General features: G+C 42.8%; 1 protein-coding gene across 4 annotated transcripts in view; it reads right to left on the reverse strand.

Moving 5' to 3' along the window:
• Nucleotides 1–17,820, reverse strand: part of ACOT9 (acyl-CoA thioesterase 9) — a 39,022-nt gene that overhangs the window by 12,778 nt on the left and 8,424 nt on the right. Inside the window, exons 3-8 of one of the 4 annotated variants that reach the window (XM_030574895.1) lie at nt 17,553–17,579; nt 12,512–12,557; nt 9,231–9,401; nt 9,104–9,141; nt 1,313–1,396; nt 71–174 (exon numbers count right to left, since the gene is read on the reverse strand). In XM_030574895.1, the coding sequence (XP_030430755.1) occupies nt 71–174; nt 1,313–1,396; nt 9,104–9,141; nt 9,231–9,401; nt 12,512–12,557; nt 17,553–17,579 (470 nt within the window). Of the gene's footprint in view, nt 1–64; nt 175–1,312; nt 1,397–9,103; nt 9,142–9,230; nt 9,402–12,511; nt 12,558–17,552; nt 17,580–17,820 lie in introns of all 4 variants that reach the window. The other 3 variants (XM_030574886.1, XM_030574903.1, XM_030574913.1) reach the window with 3 other exon arrangements.

Raw genomic sequence — 17,820 nt, forward strand, 5'->3', positions numbered from 1 at the left:
AATTCCTTCTGAGGTGTCCAAAGTATCTTGGGAGAAACGAAAAAAAGAAATAGAAGTCACTGACCCCAACCTGAAGCATGTGCATCTTCACTTCCATTGAGGTCTTCCCAACCCAAGAAACATTTCCAGTGAATTTGATATCACAATCTGGGTATATGACCTTCTTGCACAAATCTGAAATATACATGACAATGTGTTAGAGCAAGATAACTGAAGTTTAGTATTTAAAAAGCAAGGGTATGGATTCTCCTAGGCCACTTCACACTGAGTATCTAGCACAAAGTGGCCTTAAAATAGCCAGAGACGGACAGTCAGTATTGCACCCAGTGCAGGGCAACTCTCTGCTAGTGGAAGAAGCTCAATCAGCTTCTATACCAGCCACCCCTCCTAACATCAGCATAAGGGGAAGAAGCAGCACAGAGAAGGAAACAGCATGACAGGCTACAGTGAAGTTCCACTATACACCATCCTCCACTGGTGTAAGGGTCTTTCCCTGTATGGCTATAAGCTGACTCCCTGCAGACAAACTCAAAATGCAGCTCTGATTTGGTAAAGAATGAGGGCCATGGTGTTTCCTGTTCACACAGAAAATTTATTCTGGTATTAAATCGAGATTAGTTCTAGTTTAGAATCATCAGCAATGGACTCAGATACACACTGTTGGTGTCACTTTTCAGCAAGATGGCAGCAGATCATCATAATTGCCAATTATAATTAATCGTTTTTTAAATCATTATACACACACACACACACACACACAGTGAAAAGAAGAACTCCGCTCTATTTCCGGCTCTGCTATTAGGCTGCTGGGTGACCCTGGGCCAGTCACTTCACCCCTCTGTCCCTCAGTTTCCCCATCTGTACAATGAGGATAATGATATGGACACCCATTGTAAAGCACTTTGATATCTACAGTTGAAAAGTGCTATAAGAGCTAAGTTATTACTTTTTAAGTACCATTAGCGTGCTTGGTTACGTACTGTACAAAAATCAAAGCTGAGTCTCACTGCTATAAGCCTCTTTCGTGGACGACAAGCAACACTGGCCTGTCAATATCTAGGAGACTGACTTGATTGCTGCAAAATTGAATACAGAAACGCATGAAACATGAAATATTCACTTTTTGGAAGGAAAGGCACCAGAAAAAGGCAGAATAGTATCTAAAAAGAAATGCAACATATCAGAATTAGCACCAAACAATTTCATGTAAACAAAGGAGAAAGATATCAGTTTCTGCTGGAGATTAGCAGTTATTACTAAAAGTGTTCATAGAACAGACCATCATTTTTCAGTTGATCAAATGACCACTTACCAATTTTATCCACCAGGGCAGTAACTATTGACAAAGGAGATCTCTGAGAAGCTTCATGTTTCGTGTGAGTGTAACAAATGAGAACTGTGGAGAGATCAAAGAGGTGGTCAGTTATCTGTTCTCCATATATTTTAAAAGGGATTTTAAAGAGTGGAACAAGCTTCACAATGTAGCCATTGTGATACAAAATGTAGGGCACATGTACAGTTCAAACAAAACAGAAGACAAAGAACACTATATCCTGGAGGGTTAATGACTCAAGTAATTTAATCTGCTTACAAAACACTTTATTCACCCACAGCAAGTTAATTTGGTCTGATCATTCAAGTATACCCACTCCTTAGATCAATTTCACATTGCACTGGATCATTTTAAGCGTTTATACTGTTTTGACTTGGAGATTTTTGTAACTGAGAGTATGTATACACTGCAAATAAAAAAAGTTTGTTCTTAACACAGGTTAGTTAGAACAGCAGTAACTCAGGTTAACAGCTTGAGTTCATCCCCAGGCCCCCCTATAGGCTTTAATTCAAGCACCTAACCCAAGTTAAATGCCAAGTTGCCATGTCTTCATTGCTACTGTAACCTGAGATAGCTAACACAAGTTAAGAACACACCCTTTTTTGCTGTACAGCAGGACTGGGCAAACTTTTCGGCCCGAGGGCCACATCGGGGTTGTGCAACTGTATGGAGAGCCAGGGAGGGAAGGCTCTGAGTCCCCAAACAGCCTGGCCTCCACCCCCTATCCCCTCCCTCCTACTTCCCGCCCACTGACTGCCCCCCTCAGAACCAGCAACCCATCCAACCTCAGTAACTGCAAATTAAACGCACTGAAATTAGTCTAATTCAACTCAAGACTCTCACTAGAACTAAGCTTTCAGACAGCTTTCTCTTCGAAACTGCTCAAGGCCATCAAAACATTAGTGATGCTCATTCATCTGACGACGAATGGCATGGTTTCAAAAGTTTACACCTTCACATGAAAATTGGGTCCCACAGCTATGAATATTTCATAATTGGGTATATGACCTTCATGAAACAGAACCTTTACACGGTGGGCAGAACAGATACAAATCCCACAGTTGTCTGGTATCATTTTGAGTGCAAATATGTTCCCACACGTCTCTCAGCAACAAACCACCTCTTTTAGCAGCAAAGCAAAAGATTAGAATCTCAGTGTCTTTAAAGGCTGGATGTGAATGATCCTGCACAAAAAGCAGTAAGAGAACCTTAAAATCATAGAATCGAAGGACTGGAAGGGACCTCAGGAGGTCATCTAGTCTAGTCCCCTGCACTCATAGCAGGACTAAGTATTACCTAGACCATCCCTGAGAGGTGTTTGTCTAACCTGCTCTTAATTTCCAGTGACTGAGATTCCACAGCATCCCTGGGCCATTTATTCCAGTGGCAATGCTCTAAACCCTGAGCTACATCCCAAGTACCCTCAGCACAGGGTGGTGGTTAGTTCTGGCTGACAAGCAATAAGATGACAATCCAAGGCAGAAACTTCTATGCAGGCCCCAGCAAGAATTGAACTTGCAGCCCCTCGTTTACAAGACCAATGGTCTAACCCATGATCTAGAGAGCCAGGTCCCTTGCTACTGCTTCAATGCTGATTTGTAAAAGGAAAGTCTTATTGAAAGACTTCCTCTCCTGCATCCACCTAATGCCTCTAGAGAAAGTTCAGGGACTGCTATATATGTGGTCTCACCCCCCATACCAAATAACTCTTGCTTCTCCGCACTAGACAATTTCTACTGACACCTCTCTTCCCACTTTTCAACTCATCTCCTGCTGTTTTTACGAGAGAAAAAATCCAGTTTAATATGAATTTCTATACCTTGCCTCCTTCCTTTTCCACCCTGCACACTGTCCATCATAACTCAAGCGTCCAACTCAGAAACACGCTTCTAATTCTCTTTCACTAATCTCTCCAGAACCTAGGAACTGCCATATCAAAATCAGACCACTGAGCCATTCAATCCTGGTACTGGCCATTCTTGAGAACAGGATGCTTCAATGGAAAATGTAAGGCACCTATAAAGGGACCTCCATTACCTGCCCCTGGGAGAATTTTTTTCCTACTTCCAGGCAGTTGGTGGTTAGTTTATGCCTTGAAACATAAGGGACTCTCTCTTCTAATTTTATTTCCTGCTCAATATAACTGTAGATTTTCTTCCTATAAAAGTCTATTTATGTATTTAATCCTACTAAGCTCTTGTATTCAGTGATATCTAGTGGCAGAGAGTTCCACTGATTAATTATGTATTGTGTAAAAAGTATTTCCTTTTACCAATTTTAAATGTATTGCAATTCAGTTTTATTGGGTATTCTCTTGTTCCTGTATTAATAGAAAAGGTACAAAACTTCTAAATTCTCATTGTGACATTGCATTCCATATGTTTCAGGAAATATGCTAATGAGTGTGAATATAATGTAACTGGAATACACTTCATGCAAAAGGTCTCTTGTAAGGTATCATTACAAAGTTTATAATCTACTGAATGTGTTCATTCCATTTGCTTGCCTGTATTATTTCTATGTCTGAAGTTAGGAGAATAAGATATGAACTTGTATTACTGATGTAAACATGTTAAGTGGAAGCCATTAAGGGTGCTTCAGAATCAATGATCTGTGAATGGGTGTATTTACCTGCAAGCCTTCCTATGTATGTGTCTTCCAGCTACTAGGTAATGAAGGAGGTCTTACAGTGATCATGTCACCTGAACTGGAGTCCATCTTAAACCTGGTGCTTTTCCATTTAGAAGGAAGGGAAGGAACACAGAGAGAGACAAAGGATTCCCACCTTGTGTGAAAGCTATAAAAGGGGGTGGAACAGAAGGGGGCTGCCAGTCATGAGAAATCCCCTGGTTATCACCTGAGCTGGGACTGACAAGGGCTGTACCAGGGGAAAGGATTGGGCCAGGACTAGGAAAGAGTCCAGTCTGTGAAAGAAGTTTATTGGAACAACCTGAGGGTGAGATTTTACTTGTAAACAGGTTCTTAATGTATTGGGCTTAGACTTGTGCATTTTGTTTTATTTTGCTTGGTAACTTATTTTGTTCTGTCTGTTATTACTTGAAACCACTTAAATCCTACTTTTTATACTTAATAAAATCACTTTTGTTTATTAATTAACCCAGAGTAAGTGATTAATACCCGGGGGAGCAAAGAGCTGTGCATAATTTAAGAGTTTATCCTGTATAAGCTTTATTCAGAGTAAAACGGATTTATCTGGGGTTTGGATCCCATTGGATCTGCGTGCTGGAGACAGGAGTACTTGCTGAGCCTGTTTTCAGCTAAGTCTGAAGCTTTTGGGGGCATGGTTCAGACCCTGGATCTGTGTTGCAGTAAGTTAGCATATCTGGCTCAACAAGACAGGGTTCTGGAGTCCCAAGATGGCAGGGAAAACAGGCTCAGAGGTAATCTCAGCACATCAGATGACTGTCCAAAGGGAGTCTCTGTGACCGACCCAATCACACTCATCTCAGATCTCCCTGCTGCTCCCATCTTTACAATGCCAGAGCAGCCTAAAAACTGAATATCTTTCTCAATGGACATCTGAAACACAAACCCCACCAGTCTCTCTCAGAGTAAACCTTGATAAGTACGTCACATATCTCAATAACCTGAGGAAAACTGCTATGGTGATGACGCATTAGATCCTTCTAGGCAAATTCTAGGCCAGCACTTCCTGAGGAGCAAATGCTCAACTCCGATATTCGGTTTAGCCCTCTATTATTCTGCAGCAGAATATGGTGCTCCACTCTAGCTCCATTTGTCTCACATCAAGTCAGCTGACACATAACTACACTCAACCATGCACATTGTAACTGGGAAGATTCGACAACACCAGCTCCCCACATTAAGCAACGTGACTCCTCCACACATACATCAGGCTGCTACAGACAGAATGGTTGAGAAGATCAGAACAAACCCGAGACCAGTATACACACACTGCTTCAACCACCCAAGAGCACGTTTGCTGTCAAGGAACCCATTGTGTGCCCACTTGCCCTGTCTAGATTTCTCTGATGCTGAAGTGGCATGAAAAATGGTCTTCAAAGGACATCAGAAACCAGTCACTTATAACTGACCTGACACATGTTCCTGGCTTTGATTTGCCACACCACTCACAGGCCTTTTTCAACCAATTTTGAATAGGCCATGGTCAATATGAAACCAGCCTGCACACCGGGGGCCAAAAACAGGATCCAACTTGCGGTCACAGCCAAAGACAGACAGCATCACAAATCACAAACAACTGCTCTCTGACCAGATTTGATGGGTGGTCTGAAGGCTCTGCGCTTCGCTGATGAAGCTGCCGCACATTCTCTTGGCAAGCTCCAAATCCAATAAGTCCCTATTCCAGTTGACAAGGCTGATCACTCCTTAGGCCTTTGGCCTACACTTGCACGTTATACCGCAATAAAGCCTCTCAGAGCACTCTACCTTACTCCCCGTCCACACCGGCAAGACACGTTGAGCGCTCTTAGGGCTTGTCTACATCAGAAAGTTGCAGCGCTGGTGAGGGAGTTACAGCGCTGCAACTTTGAAGGTGTACACATCTGCAGGGCATCACCAGCGCTGCAACTCCCTGTTTGCAGCGCTGGCCGTACTCCCGTTTTGTCTCGGGTGTAGAGGATCCAGCGCTGGTGATCCAGCGCTGGTAATCCAATGTAAACACTTACCAGCGCTTTTCTTGACCTCCGTGGAAGGAGGAAGCCTCTGGTAATCAAGCTGATCTCCTTTCCCGGTTTGCTCTCTCGTTCCCGGAACCCCGAGCAAGCAGGTAAGGAGAACTGCTTGCTCGGCGGTTCGGGGAACAAGAGAGCAAACCGGGAAAGGAGACCAGATTTGCCGCGGTTTGCTCTCGCGTTCCCGGAGCCACCCTGCAAACCGCAGGGAAGGAGACCTGCTTGCTCGGGGCTCCGGGAACTAGAGAGCAAACCGGGAAAGGAGACCCGCTTCGCCGCGGTTTGCTCTCGCGTTCCCGGAGCCACCCTGCAAACCGCAGGGAAGGAGACCTGCTTGCTCGGGGTTCCGGGAACGAGAGAGCAAACCGGGAAAGGAGACCAGCTTTGCCGTGGTTTGCTCTCTCGTTCCCGGAGCCACCCTGCAAACTGCAGGGAAGGAGAACCGCTTGCTCGGCGGTTCGGGGAACGAGAGAGCAAACCGGGAAAGGAGACCAGCTTCGCCGCGGTTTGCTCTCTCGTTCCCGGAACCCCGAGCAAGCAGGTCTCCTTCCCTGAGGTTTGCAGGGTGGCTCCGGGAACGCGAGAGCAAACCGCGGCGAAGCGGGTCTCCTTTCCCGGTTTGCTCTCTAGTTCCCGGAGCCCCGAGCAAGCAGGTCTCCTTCCCTGCGGTTTGCTGGGTGGCTCCGGGAACGCGAGAGCAAACCGGGAAAGGAGACCAGCTTCGCCGCGGTTTGCTCTCCCGTTCCCCGAGCAAGCAGGTCTCCTTCCCTGCGGTTTGCAGGGAGTTCGGGAACGCGAGAGCAAACCGCGGCGAAGCGGGTCTCCTTTCCCGGTTTGCTCTCTCGTTCCCCGAACCCCGAGCAAGCTGGTCTCCTTCCCTGCGGTTTGCAGGGGGGTTCGGGGAACGCGAGAGCAAACCGCGGCGAAGCTGGTCTCCTTTCCCGGTTTGCTCTCTCGTTCCCGGAACCCCGAGCAAGCAGGTCTCCTTCCCTGCGGTTTGCAGGGGGTTCGGGAACGTGAGAGCAAACCGCGGCGAAGCGGGTCTCCTTTCCCTGTTTGCTCTCTCGTTCACGGAACCCCGAGCAAGCTGGTCTCCTTCCCTGCGGTTTGCAGGGGGGTTCGGGGAACGCGAGAGCAAACCGCGGCGAAGCTGGTCTCCTTTCCCGGTTTGCTCTCCCGTTCCCCGAACCCCCCCTTGAAGCCGCCCAACAGCGCTGCAGTGTGGCCACATCTAACACCACTTGCAGCGCTGGTTGCTGTAAGTGTGGCCACTCTGCAGCGCTGGCCCTATACAGCTGTACTAATACAGCTGTAACAACCAGCGCTGCAAAATTTTAGATGTAGACATGGCCTTACTCCCTGGCTGGAGTGCACCTGGTACTCCACCTCCCCGAGAGGATTAACAACTGTTGCGTATTGGGTGAGATGCTTCAGTGTCAGTGTAAACAAGAAGTAATGGTACAACTCTCTAATTGACCTCTGGAAACGTCCCATAATCCCCTTAACTGAAGTGGCCTCTCTTGTCTTTGTTGTGAACTCGGGACGTGGAAGTGCCCTTTCAAAGCTCCGTTTTGGAGCGCTGGCTTCTTATCTGGTCTGAGAAAAAACAAACAAACAGCTAATGTTTGCTTTGAGTGAGAAGAGACAGGCGGGGGGGGAGGGGTCTGTACTTACAAGGCAGCGTGCTGAGACACAGCACCCCAAAAACCCCACTCTCTCCCTCCACACTCCCTGTCACACTCCAGTCCACTCCACTCCCATTTGAAAAGCAGGTTTCAGCCACTTGAACGCTGGGATAGCTGCCCATAACGTACCGCTCCCAATGCAGCTGCAAATGCTGTAAACGTGGCCATGCCAGTGCGCTTTCAGCTCTCAGTGTGGACAGACTGAAGCGCTTTCCCTAGTGTGCTCTCCGAAGGCAGGTTTAACTTAAAGCGCTGTACAGCTGCAAGTGTAGCCAAGCCCTTAGTCTGTGATTCCATGTTTTCCTGATTCTCATCCCCTCTGGTATTCCCATCAGTGGCTCCTGTTATTTCAATCACACCAGGCTAAACTGCATAATCTGTGGGATGACTTCCATCCAACTTCTGACACAGGGGGAAGGGGGGGACCCATAGATAGCCCTTTCCCAAGAGCTTTTTTCTTCATAGCTTCCTATTCCAGCTAAAGCAAACTTCTTTTAGGGACATTTACTTGCATGCTGCTCTTTAAATTTGGCATAGGCAAGCAGCTGAGCCATTCTGCCTCTGGCTATTCCTTACCCCATTTTCCTCTCTTCCAACTGCATTAGACTTCCATTCTTTGTCCTTCTGGAGCTGTAGCACATCCTCACAGACAGGACACATCAGTATACTACAGTAAAAGCTGGGTTATCCGGCACTTTACCAACCAGGAAGCTCTATAAGCCGGCATTTCTGATCTTCATTGAAAATGTGGTTTATAGTACCTGGCTCCGGGTGGCTCCTCAGAAGTGGCGCTATGTCCCTGCTGCTCCTAGGTGGAGGAATGGCCATAAGGGGTTCGGAGTGCAGGAAGGGGTGTGGGGCATGGGCTCTGGGAGGGAATTTGGATGAGGGAGGGGGCTAAGGGCAGGGGCACGGGAGGGAGGAGGGGGGTAACCTGTCTCTGCTGCTCCCAGGCAAAGGCGCAGCTAGGCAGCTATTCACACTGCCTCCACCCTGCCCTGAACACCGGCCAGCCAGTGGGAGCTGCAGGGGCAGCACTAGCAGGCGGGGGCACTGCGCAGAGCCGCCTAGCCATGCCTACGCCTAGGAGCAGCAGGGACACGTCACCGCTTGTGGGGAGCTGCCTGAGGTTAGCACTGCCCGGTCCGGCACTCCGCACTGTCTTCCATGCCCCAACCCCCGCCCCAAAACCCGTCCCCCACACCCTCCCTCTTATTTAACTGGGATTTTTTAATTACCAGCACCGCCGACTCTCCCAGCATGCCGGATAACAAAGCTTTTACTGTATATTGTTCTGAAGTAATTCACTCCAAACAACACAATAGCTACATCTTCAAACAGACATTTGCTATCTCTTGTTCTAATATAGTAACAGTAAATTTGCATTAAACATAGGTATAGTTACATACCTCCTAAGCTGTCAAGATCTTCAAGAATTCTTCCAAACCTAGGACATAAATAATGAGAATTCAACTACATTAACAGTAGATAAGCTATTTTTATTTTTCCATATGCATAAAAAGATTGCCTTGTTACCTCACAGTATTATGTACATTCAGATATTTTTCTCTTAATTCAGGTTGACTTCCTAGAGGTAAAATAACCTCTATGTAGCTATCATTCATTTTCCTAGGTGGCAAGTCTTCCTGCTGTTTGGCCAACAGACTATGTAAGTCTTTTCTTTCATGCATTGCTTGCACATGGTCACTGGGAAGAAAAGAAATTGAGATCAGCAGCAGAATACAGGATGCAACTCTCCCCAAAATATGCCATGCTGTAGATCGATGTTTAAAAAAAAACAAAAAACAAAAAACAAAAAAACCAGCAGCAGTCAGAAAAAAGTATATATTATACCAGGGATCAAATGTCAGGAGAGGAATAGAGAATTACAACATATTGTAATCAGAAATTTTAAGAGTAAACTATGTGCAAACTCTTAATGAACAGGATGTGATGGTTTTATCAAATAAAATAGCATACTTTGTACACGAGAGAGTTAAATAAAAATATATGTCCAATCCTGAATGATGCAAAGTTGTTTTAAAAAAAACCTGCACTGCTTTAAAAAACACTATTTCAAATGCTTTATTTTAAGGAAACATAATTTAACCTAAATGATTTTTGTACAGATTCTTATAGCTCACATTTACTATAGCCCAACTCTTCCAACGTAAAAAAAAAAATAAATAAATAAAAAAAATAAATCAATCAATCTGTTAAATTTACTAGGTTCTGATTATCACTTTACAATCTGCCTTGGAGTAAGGAGACCAGAGAGGGAACTATGACTCCATTGCTATTCCCTTCTCAGTTCTTCTCCCTACCCCCCACCAGCACTTTGTTCCAAGAGAAAAGTAACCTGCCAGTGTTCTGCACCAACAGCAGTTTACTTTCCCGCCATACCAGCTCACCTGTGCTGGCCAGCACATTGACAGAAGGTGAAAACCAAATCTATCCATTCCCCAATCCATCTATGCAGAAAAAGACACACTGCTCCTGCAGAGGGTGCTCTCCGCACAACGAGGTCATCCATGAGGCATATAGCCTGTACAGGAGAATAAGGAGACACCTCATCCCACCTTACTTCCCTGCAGAGATGCAGATGGCAAATAAAACTCTTGCTCTAAACATCACTCCTTACATGAGCCTCAGAAGTTCCCTCCCTTTAAAAGTGCAACCTAACTTTAGAAATCATATATTTTATAACTCTTCTAAAGTCAATACTAAATCTATATAACAAATGGGTATTAAATCTGTTAAACCTAAGAGAGTTCAAATATAATGCTGAAGATATTCTCTCAAACACTAACCTGTTTCTTGGACCAGGCACAGCAAACTTTTTTTTTTTTTTAGCTCTCACAATGGCTCTATACCACTCACATATGTGCAGCATGATCTTTTGTACATGTTATAATACAGTATTATGCGCCATTGTGCATAGCGGAGTTGGTCCCAAGTTTTCTAACAAAAGTTTGGGGGTGGGTTTTTTTGACTGAAAAATGCCGTTTCAAATGCAAAACCTCTGTTTTCCAGTGGAGGGGGGCGAGGGGAAGAGAGAGAGAGAGAGCGCGCAAGAGAGCTTCCCCCCCCTCACCAAAACCCATTTTGAAATGTTTTCAAAAAATACTAAAAGATAGAACATTTTAATCAAAGAAACCAAAAATTTCACACAATATTTTGAGGGAAATAAAAACTTTCACTGCTTTAACAATACTGTGAAATGTTATTTATTTTTCAACCAGCTTGAGTGGATATCAGAGTTCAAAGAGCAGAGAAGAAGTTACAGTTCCTACACCAAAAGGTCTACATTCTAAGTTACACAGCTGTACAGACATGGAATACACCAGATTGCTAAGTGAAGATGCTCTATTCTTTAGTTTCTGTGGATTTATCTCTAGTTTGGACTATCAGTGAAACGTTCCAGGGAAGAGGCAAAGTTTTAAAGGAGAGGTCTAAATGAAATTGATAGTTACAGGTGCAAATTCAACACAGTCCATAAACCTGTAGGAATTGAACAAGAGATCCAATTATATTCCTTTCTCCACCCTACTCCTACATTGCACTTTTAATAGACATATTAAAATCTCCTTTGAAGTCAATGGCAAAACTCCTATTGTCTTCAAGGAAGCCAGGCTTTCACCCCTAAAAGTTTTAGAAAAATTCACTTTCATCTACATAGATGAAAATATTAGGGGTTATGCTGTCTATAGTATGTTATAAGGAAATACTATTCCTCAAAACCATCAATATTTTTAAATACCGCAGTACTAGTCCTAAAATATTACACAAATAATCCATCCATGTATCAACTGCTAGGTGACAAACATTCATAGAAAGGAAATCTTGTATTTCTGAATTAGCTAAACATAGGATCAAGCACAATCATCTAATACTATAACAGGTTTCCTCCAAAATGGTCCAACCCCGTATCACTCATTATAAAAGCCATGTGTAGACTTTTCACATCAGCAAAATTGATACAAACAGCCATTAAGTAGAGCAGAATCTCGCATGCGTTTTGTGGTCCAGTACATGCAGCCCTAGGGTTAGATATACAAGAATCTTAAAACCCGATCCAACTCTCACTGAAGTCAATGTGTTTCTATTGACTTCGACATGTTGAATCACATCTGTAATCTGGATTATATAAATATATTTAGTTATATATACACATACAACAGCACAATAGAGTCGATGTAAACTGTCTATCAATTTTTGCAGTTCATTGGGTAAGAAGAGTGTTCATAATCTCAAAAATATTATAAACCCTACACGTACACACAAGATAGACGAATCTCAATGTAAAATGGCACTGATTTCCACAAGAGATTCCTGAACCATGAATCACCATTACAACCATGTTGTAATTTCATACAACAAAACTTAGGGTAGATCTACACTGCAATCAATGGGTATAATTGCAGTTCACGTAACCATACCTTAGCTAGCTTAATCTGGCTAGTATGGTACCAGAGCAGTGAAGATGAGATGGCATGTGCTTCAGAGTGGGCTGTACAAGCCTGCCCAGAACGCTGGGTAATTATTTACACAGCAAGCCAGCACTTAAGCATGCAGTGCTGTACCTTCACTGTTCTGGTCCCAAAGCTAGCTCGGGCATGTCTACACAAGCTGCCACCTCAAACTTTAGCCACTAATTCAGAATTCAAAAGTCTTCAGTTTTCATTGTTTTCTCCAGCCTCAGCCAGGTGTTTTCCCACAGGTTAGTTGTATAATGCTGTTAATCTCCATTGCTGTGAAAGTGAGCTCTCTCAAGGGTATAGGAAATGAAAGAAAAAATACATTCATGTACACTGTACCTCCAGTTGGTAGAAGCTCCCACTATAGCCCTCAATCTGCTTCGCACTGAAATAAAATCAAAGCAAATCAGTTAAGTGACAAATGTGAAGTTGCCTGGTGCTAAAAGGTGCAATCTTCATCCCAAGAACAGGAAGATTAAGCAAAGTCATTCAAACAGCGGCTTGAAAACTAGATATTGTTGGCCAAATTCACTGCTGGTTTTATTAGGTAGATCATGATCTTGAGATGAGTTAACAAGACTCTCCACAGTTTAATAACGTAATTAACCTGGATTCTTTTTATCTTAATAACATGATTCTGTAACCAGTTGTGTACAGCAAGAACCAAGAGAAAATGCCTTCAGAAGATTTACTAATGCAAATGCAAAAGTTGTTAGAATGCTGAATAACTGAAAAAATGTGGTAGATCAATATCAACCTGGGAATCAGAATATGGGGCCATTTCAGCCTAAATACAAATAAATCCTGGCTAATTCACAGACTGACAAGAGGTAAGACAAACCCAAAAGGGAACAGTGCAGCTGAAGAAAAAAGGAAAATTTCTCTTTTTTAATCAATAATTTCCAAACAAGGACAGGCAGGATCAAGTATACTGGCTTTCGCAAGCAGAGACTTGTCTCTTTCTGTAGAAATGCAGCTCTTAGCTGGGTTTACACCAGGGCAGCAGTGCGTCCGAGGGACGTGCTGGCCGCTGCTTCCCGCGGCCTCCATTGGCCTGGGACTGCAGACAGCGCCAGTGGGAGCCATGATCAGCCGAACCTGCGGACACAGCAGGTAAACAAACCGGCCCAGCCAAAGTGCCAAAGGTTGCCTATTCCTGGCTTATACACAGGCAGTCAATAGTACTTCTACCATTGCTTGCACCAGTGAAACAGCTCCAGCATCTGTGCGAGGATGTGAGATTTCTTTAAATTTTGGGTGAAGAGGCAGATTAATGGTTCTGTTCTTTTCTCATTTGGGACTGCCAAGTTAATGCTAGGTCTACTCAAATCTACAGATTCTACGCTGTGAGTTTCAGTTTAGTATATGCACGGTGTGGTCAGTGCCTGAACTCATCCAGCAATAGTTCATAAATTTCAGACAGACAATGACATGAAGCAGTTTACACAAGCAGGGCAACCTTGCCTCCTTATCAAGATTATTAGAAGGAAGAGAGAGAGGATTTTAAAATTATGAAGACAGAATTAAGGACACATCAGGGAACAGCTACATAAACACTAGCAAGACACAGATTCAGCCACTGATAGCACAGCAGCGGATCCTTCACATTTTTTATATAAGGCAAATTAAAATCATTACACAGTCTTGCTTTGCACATTCCAAACTGAACACTCGAGTTATTTGTATTAACAATTATCAAAAGTATATTTCAGATTAAGGAAAATTCCATGACTAATTTTACACCAATACACCTTAACCAAAATAAATGCTTAAAAATTAACTAAATTAAATTAAGCCTCATCAGTGGCCTCTTTATATAAGAGCTACTCCACTGAACTCAATTAAATTCCACTCATGGAGCCAGCAGTGAACTTGCCCTAATATCCATTAGAGTAAAGCAGCATTAGAACGAACACCATCACAGCATCTACAACCATTTTTGTACTATTGTGCAAACTGAAAGAAAAATACATGTTTTTGCCTAGAATTTCTGTATCTTGATTTGAAGAGGAAGTTGTAGCCATTTCTAATTGTAAAGAGAGTGAGGCAATAAACTATTAATCCTCAATCTTGAAGATATACATGCGTAAGTAGTCCCGTTCACTTTTGTGCAACTATTCACAGATTTAAAAAACACACAAGTGTTTGTAGGGTAGAAGGTTTAGTACTTGCATTTTGATTATGCAAAATGTAAAAGGAAAATGTGCATAATGAATATTATTAAAATGTGAGCACATCAAATCCAAATTTACAATCCAAAACCAAATCCAATTTACAGATTGAAAACCAAACAGTTTCAGAATTTGTTTAGTGAGTAAATTCTATTATTCATCTACTCCCTTCTTCATTTAACAGGATTTCAAGCAATTAGAAATAACGTTCCTTAAACTTCCATACTTGATTTACTATTTTGTTATATTACACACTCTAATTGCTTAACAGTATAGAATATTAGTAAACCATCCATGAAAGCAACTGCTTTATTTGTGACAGAAATGTTATGAGATCACGAATGGGAGAGGAGGTTCCTATGAATCCGTGGTTCTCAAACTGGGCCTCACAAAATGTTACAGGCGGTTCTTGGGAAAAAATTCCCTAATGGCGGACAGAACTGTCCATAGGGACCCCGGACAGCACAGGACCGGCAACCTGGAGCCCCTGGACTTCCAAGAGCTAAGCAGATCAAAGCAATCATATCTATCACATTGAGGAGATTTAAACTTCATAACTCCTTATAAGAAATGAAAAAGGAGGTGGATATTTTTTGCTGTCTTTAAAATAAATAGCTAGTATGTTTTTTAAAATTATTACAAAGAACAAGTTTAAGCCTTGTTGTAACATGAGTTGTTTGCCTGGACTGCTCAAGATCTGAATGCTTGGGTAGGTGGAACTCTGAGTTAGCATAAAGGTATTTAAGAAGCCGTTTCACATCTGATACTCCTTGATGAAACACAGGAGCCTTGTCTTATAAACAGGCTTATTCAAAGTGATACAAACTATGAAGGATCAGAGGGGTAGCTGTGTTAGTCTGGATCTGTAAAAGCGGCAAAGAGTTCTGTGGCACCTTAGTCTATAAGGTGCCACACAACTCTTTGCAAGCTATGAAGGGGAGATCTTGGAAGAGTGTTGCCATTCTCATAATGTAATAAAAATACTGTAATGATAAATAATAATAAATGGTGTGTAATAAGCATGTCATAAAAACCATTTTATATTTCCAAGATCATTGCTTTTTATAATTTATACTAAGGTAAAGGAGAAAATCCCTGGAAATATTCATTTTTAGAAGGGGATTCGTGAGACCTAACATTTTAGTGAAAGGGGTTCACAGGCTGTTAAAATTTGGGAACCACTGCTATGAGAGTCTATCCATATGACCACGTGGGCCACAATATACAAAAGTTTGAACATCCCTGCTATATCATACTAATAAAGTGATGCTGCAGTAGTTTCAAACTCTGTTACAGCTCCACTGTAACAGTATTCACTCAAACCAGAAAAGGTTTTCTAACCACAAAAAAACCAACACTAAAGCTGTTTAGTATAAATACAAATACAATGAGTTCCTCAGATCAAGAGAGAATATTGTAAACAGCAACGAAAGTGAAAGCAGAGCTGGCTCTACAAGGGATGGTATCAAGATACAGATTTCTTCCAATTTGAACAGATGGAAATTTAAAGTAGCCTCAGAGACAGCTGGCAGCTAGGAAAACAAACCCTAATGTTTCAGTGCATGTAGAGACTTTTGCACAATGTACAAGAAATAGGCTCTTTGAAAACCAGAGTACTGAAAAGAGTTTTCTATCAGCACAGAGAACTCTCCCGCTGACATAGTTCTGTCTACATCGGTGCTTGGCTCAGGTGTGTGGATTATTCACACCACAAGTTATACTGAAGTAACCCTGTAGTGTAGACAAGGTCAGAAAGTTTAGGAAGACAGTAAGCCTATCCCTGGAATCAAAAAGAATAAGAAATGCTGCCCTAGAGAATGTGAAGATAATCAGAGGCTAAGACTGCTAACAGTATTTACTGGATGCACTGAAATCTAATTTCCATTAGGAGTGAGAGTAAGCTTGCCATTCGTTTCAAGTAAGTTACACAGCAGTATTCCCCAAACAAAGCGCCATACTGTGCCATCATTTTTTAAGCAGACCTTGCTATTGATTTCAGTGGGAGTTGCAGGTACTCAGCACATGTGAAAATCAAAGTTTTTATTTAGATGTCTAACTGAGGCTTTAGGAGTCTAACTTTAGGCAGCCAACTTGGAAAATGTTGGCTTGGGTCTTTCAACAAAAGCAGGCTAGAGTTGGTATGTGGCATCTCTTTAATTCAACATTGCTTCAAATACCAAGTCAAAGATTTTCAAACTTGAGTCCTTAAAGATAGGCTGCTAAATCCATATATAGGGCCTTAAATAAATAGCCTGAATTTTCAAGAGTATTGATTGGTTACAATTCCTATTGATTTCATTGGAAGATACAGGCACTAAAAACTTTTCAAAAAAGTCAGGCTGCTTAAATTCCTAAATATGGATATTGGAGTGTGAATTCAGACACCTAAGTTGGAAAAACTTATTCCAGGGCTTTCCTGAGTATATTTCTGTTTATACTTTTTGAGCCAAATCCTGCAATCTCTGCTTAGGTAAAGTTCTTATTTATGTCAATGGGAGATTTACATGTATAAGAACTGCAGGATCTGTGCCTTAAAATATAAATGGCTTTGTTACCTGCAGATTTTTAAAAAGTGCAAGTGATTTATAGTGCCGGCACTACCATTTAGGCAGCCTAGGCAATCACCTAGGGCACCAGGATTATTGAGGGGGTGGCATTTTGCCCGGGGGGGGGGAGCAGGCGGCTTCGGTGAAGCTGCCGCAGTCATGCCTGCGGAGGGTCTGTTGGTCCGCGGCTCCGGTAGAGCTGTCGCAGTCATGCCTGCAGACAGTCGGCTGCTCCCACGGCTCCGATGGACCTCCCGCAGGTATGCCTGCGGCAGCTCCATCAGAGCTGCAGACCAACAGACCCTCCACAGGCATGCCTGCGGCAGCTCCACCGGAGTCGCGGGATCAGCACAGGAGGCGGCGAAATGGCCGTGCGCCTAGGGCGCGAGAAACCCTGGCGCAGGTCCTGGTGATCTAGCATGCCCTTACATCAATCAGCACACTGTATATGTGTCCTGTGACAATACTTCTACCAGTGAGATTGGAACCACTCACATATCACAATTAATAGTTTTAATGACCACAGGGATGACTTGTGAAAGCTGACAGAGAAAAATATTAGTTTGCATTTTTCATGAATCCTCAAGTAAAGTTAGATAGTAGCAAGACAAGCTTGAAGTGGTTCTGTAAATATTAAAATGCATGCTGATTACCACCACACACCATTATTCACATGAATGGGTAAGTGTCCTGTGGAGTGGAAAAAACAAGTTAGATAGTCAATAGCACCATAAAACAAGGAAAAAAAAAAAAAAAAAAAAAAGTACATTTCTAGTCACGGGTTGTCTGGTTATTTTTCCCCTTCAAATTTCACTTTCACATGCACATTAGTATCTAATTGTAGGCAACCTGTCTTCATTCAGTTACATGGTTCATTTTAATATTAATTTTTGTTAAGTACCAGTAATGACAATAGTCCCTTCCTGCCTGG

Source organism: Gopherus evgoodei, chromosome 1, assembly GCF_007399415.2.
Source record: "Gopherus evgoodei ecotype Sinaloan lineage chromosome 1, rGopEvg1_v1.p, whole genome shotgun sequence".
Taxonomy (NCBI): domain Eukaryota; kingdom Metazoa; phylum Chordata; order Testudines; family Testudinidae; genus Gopherus; species Gopherus evgoodei.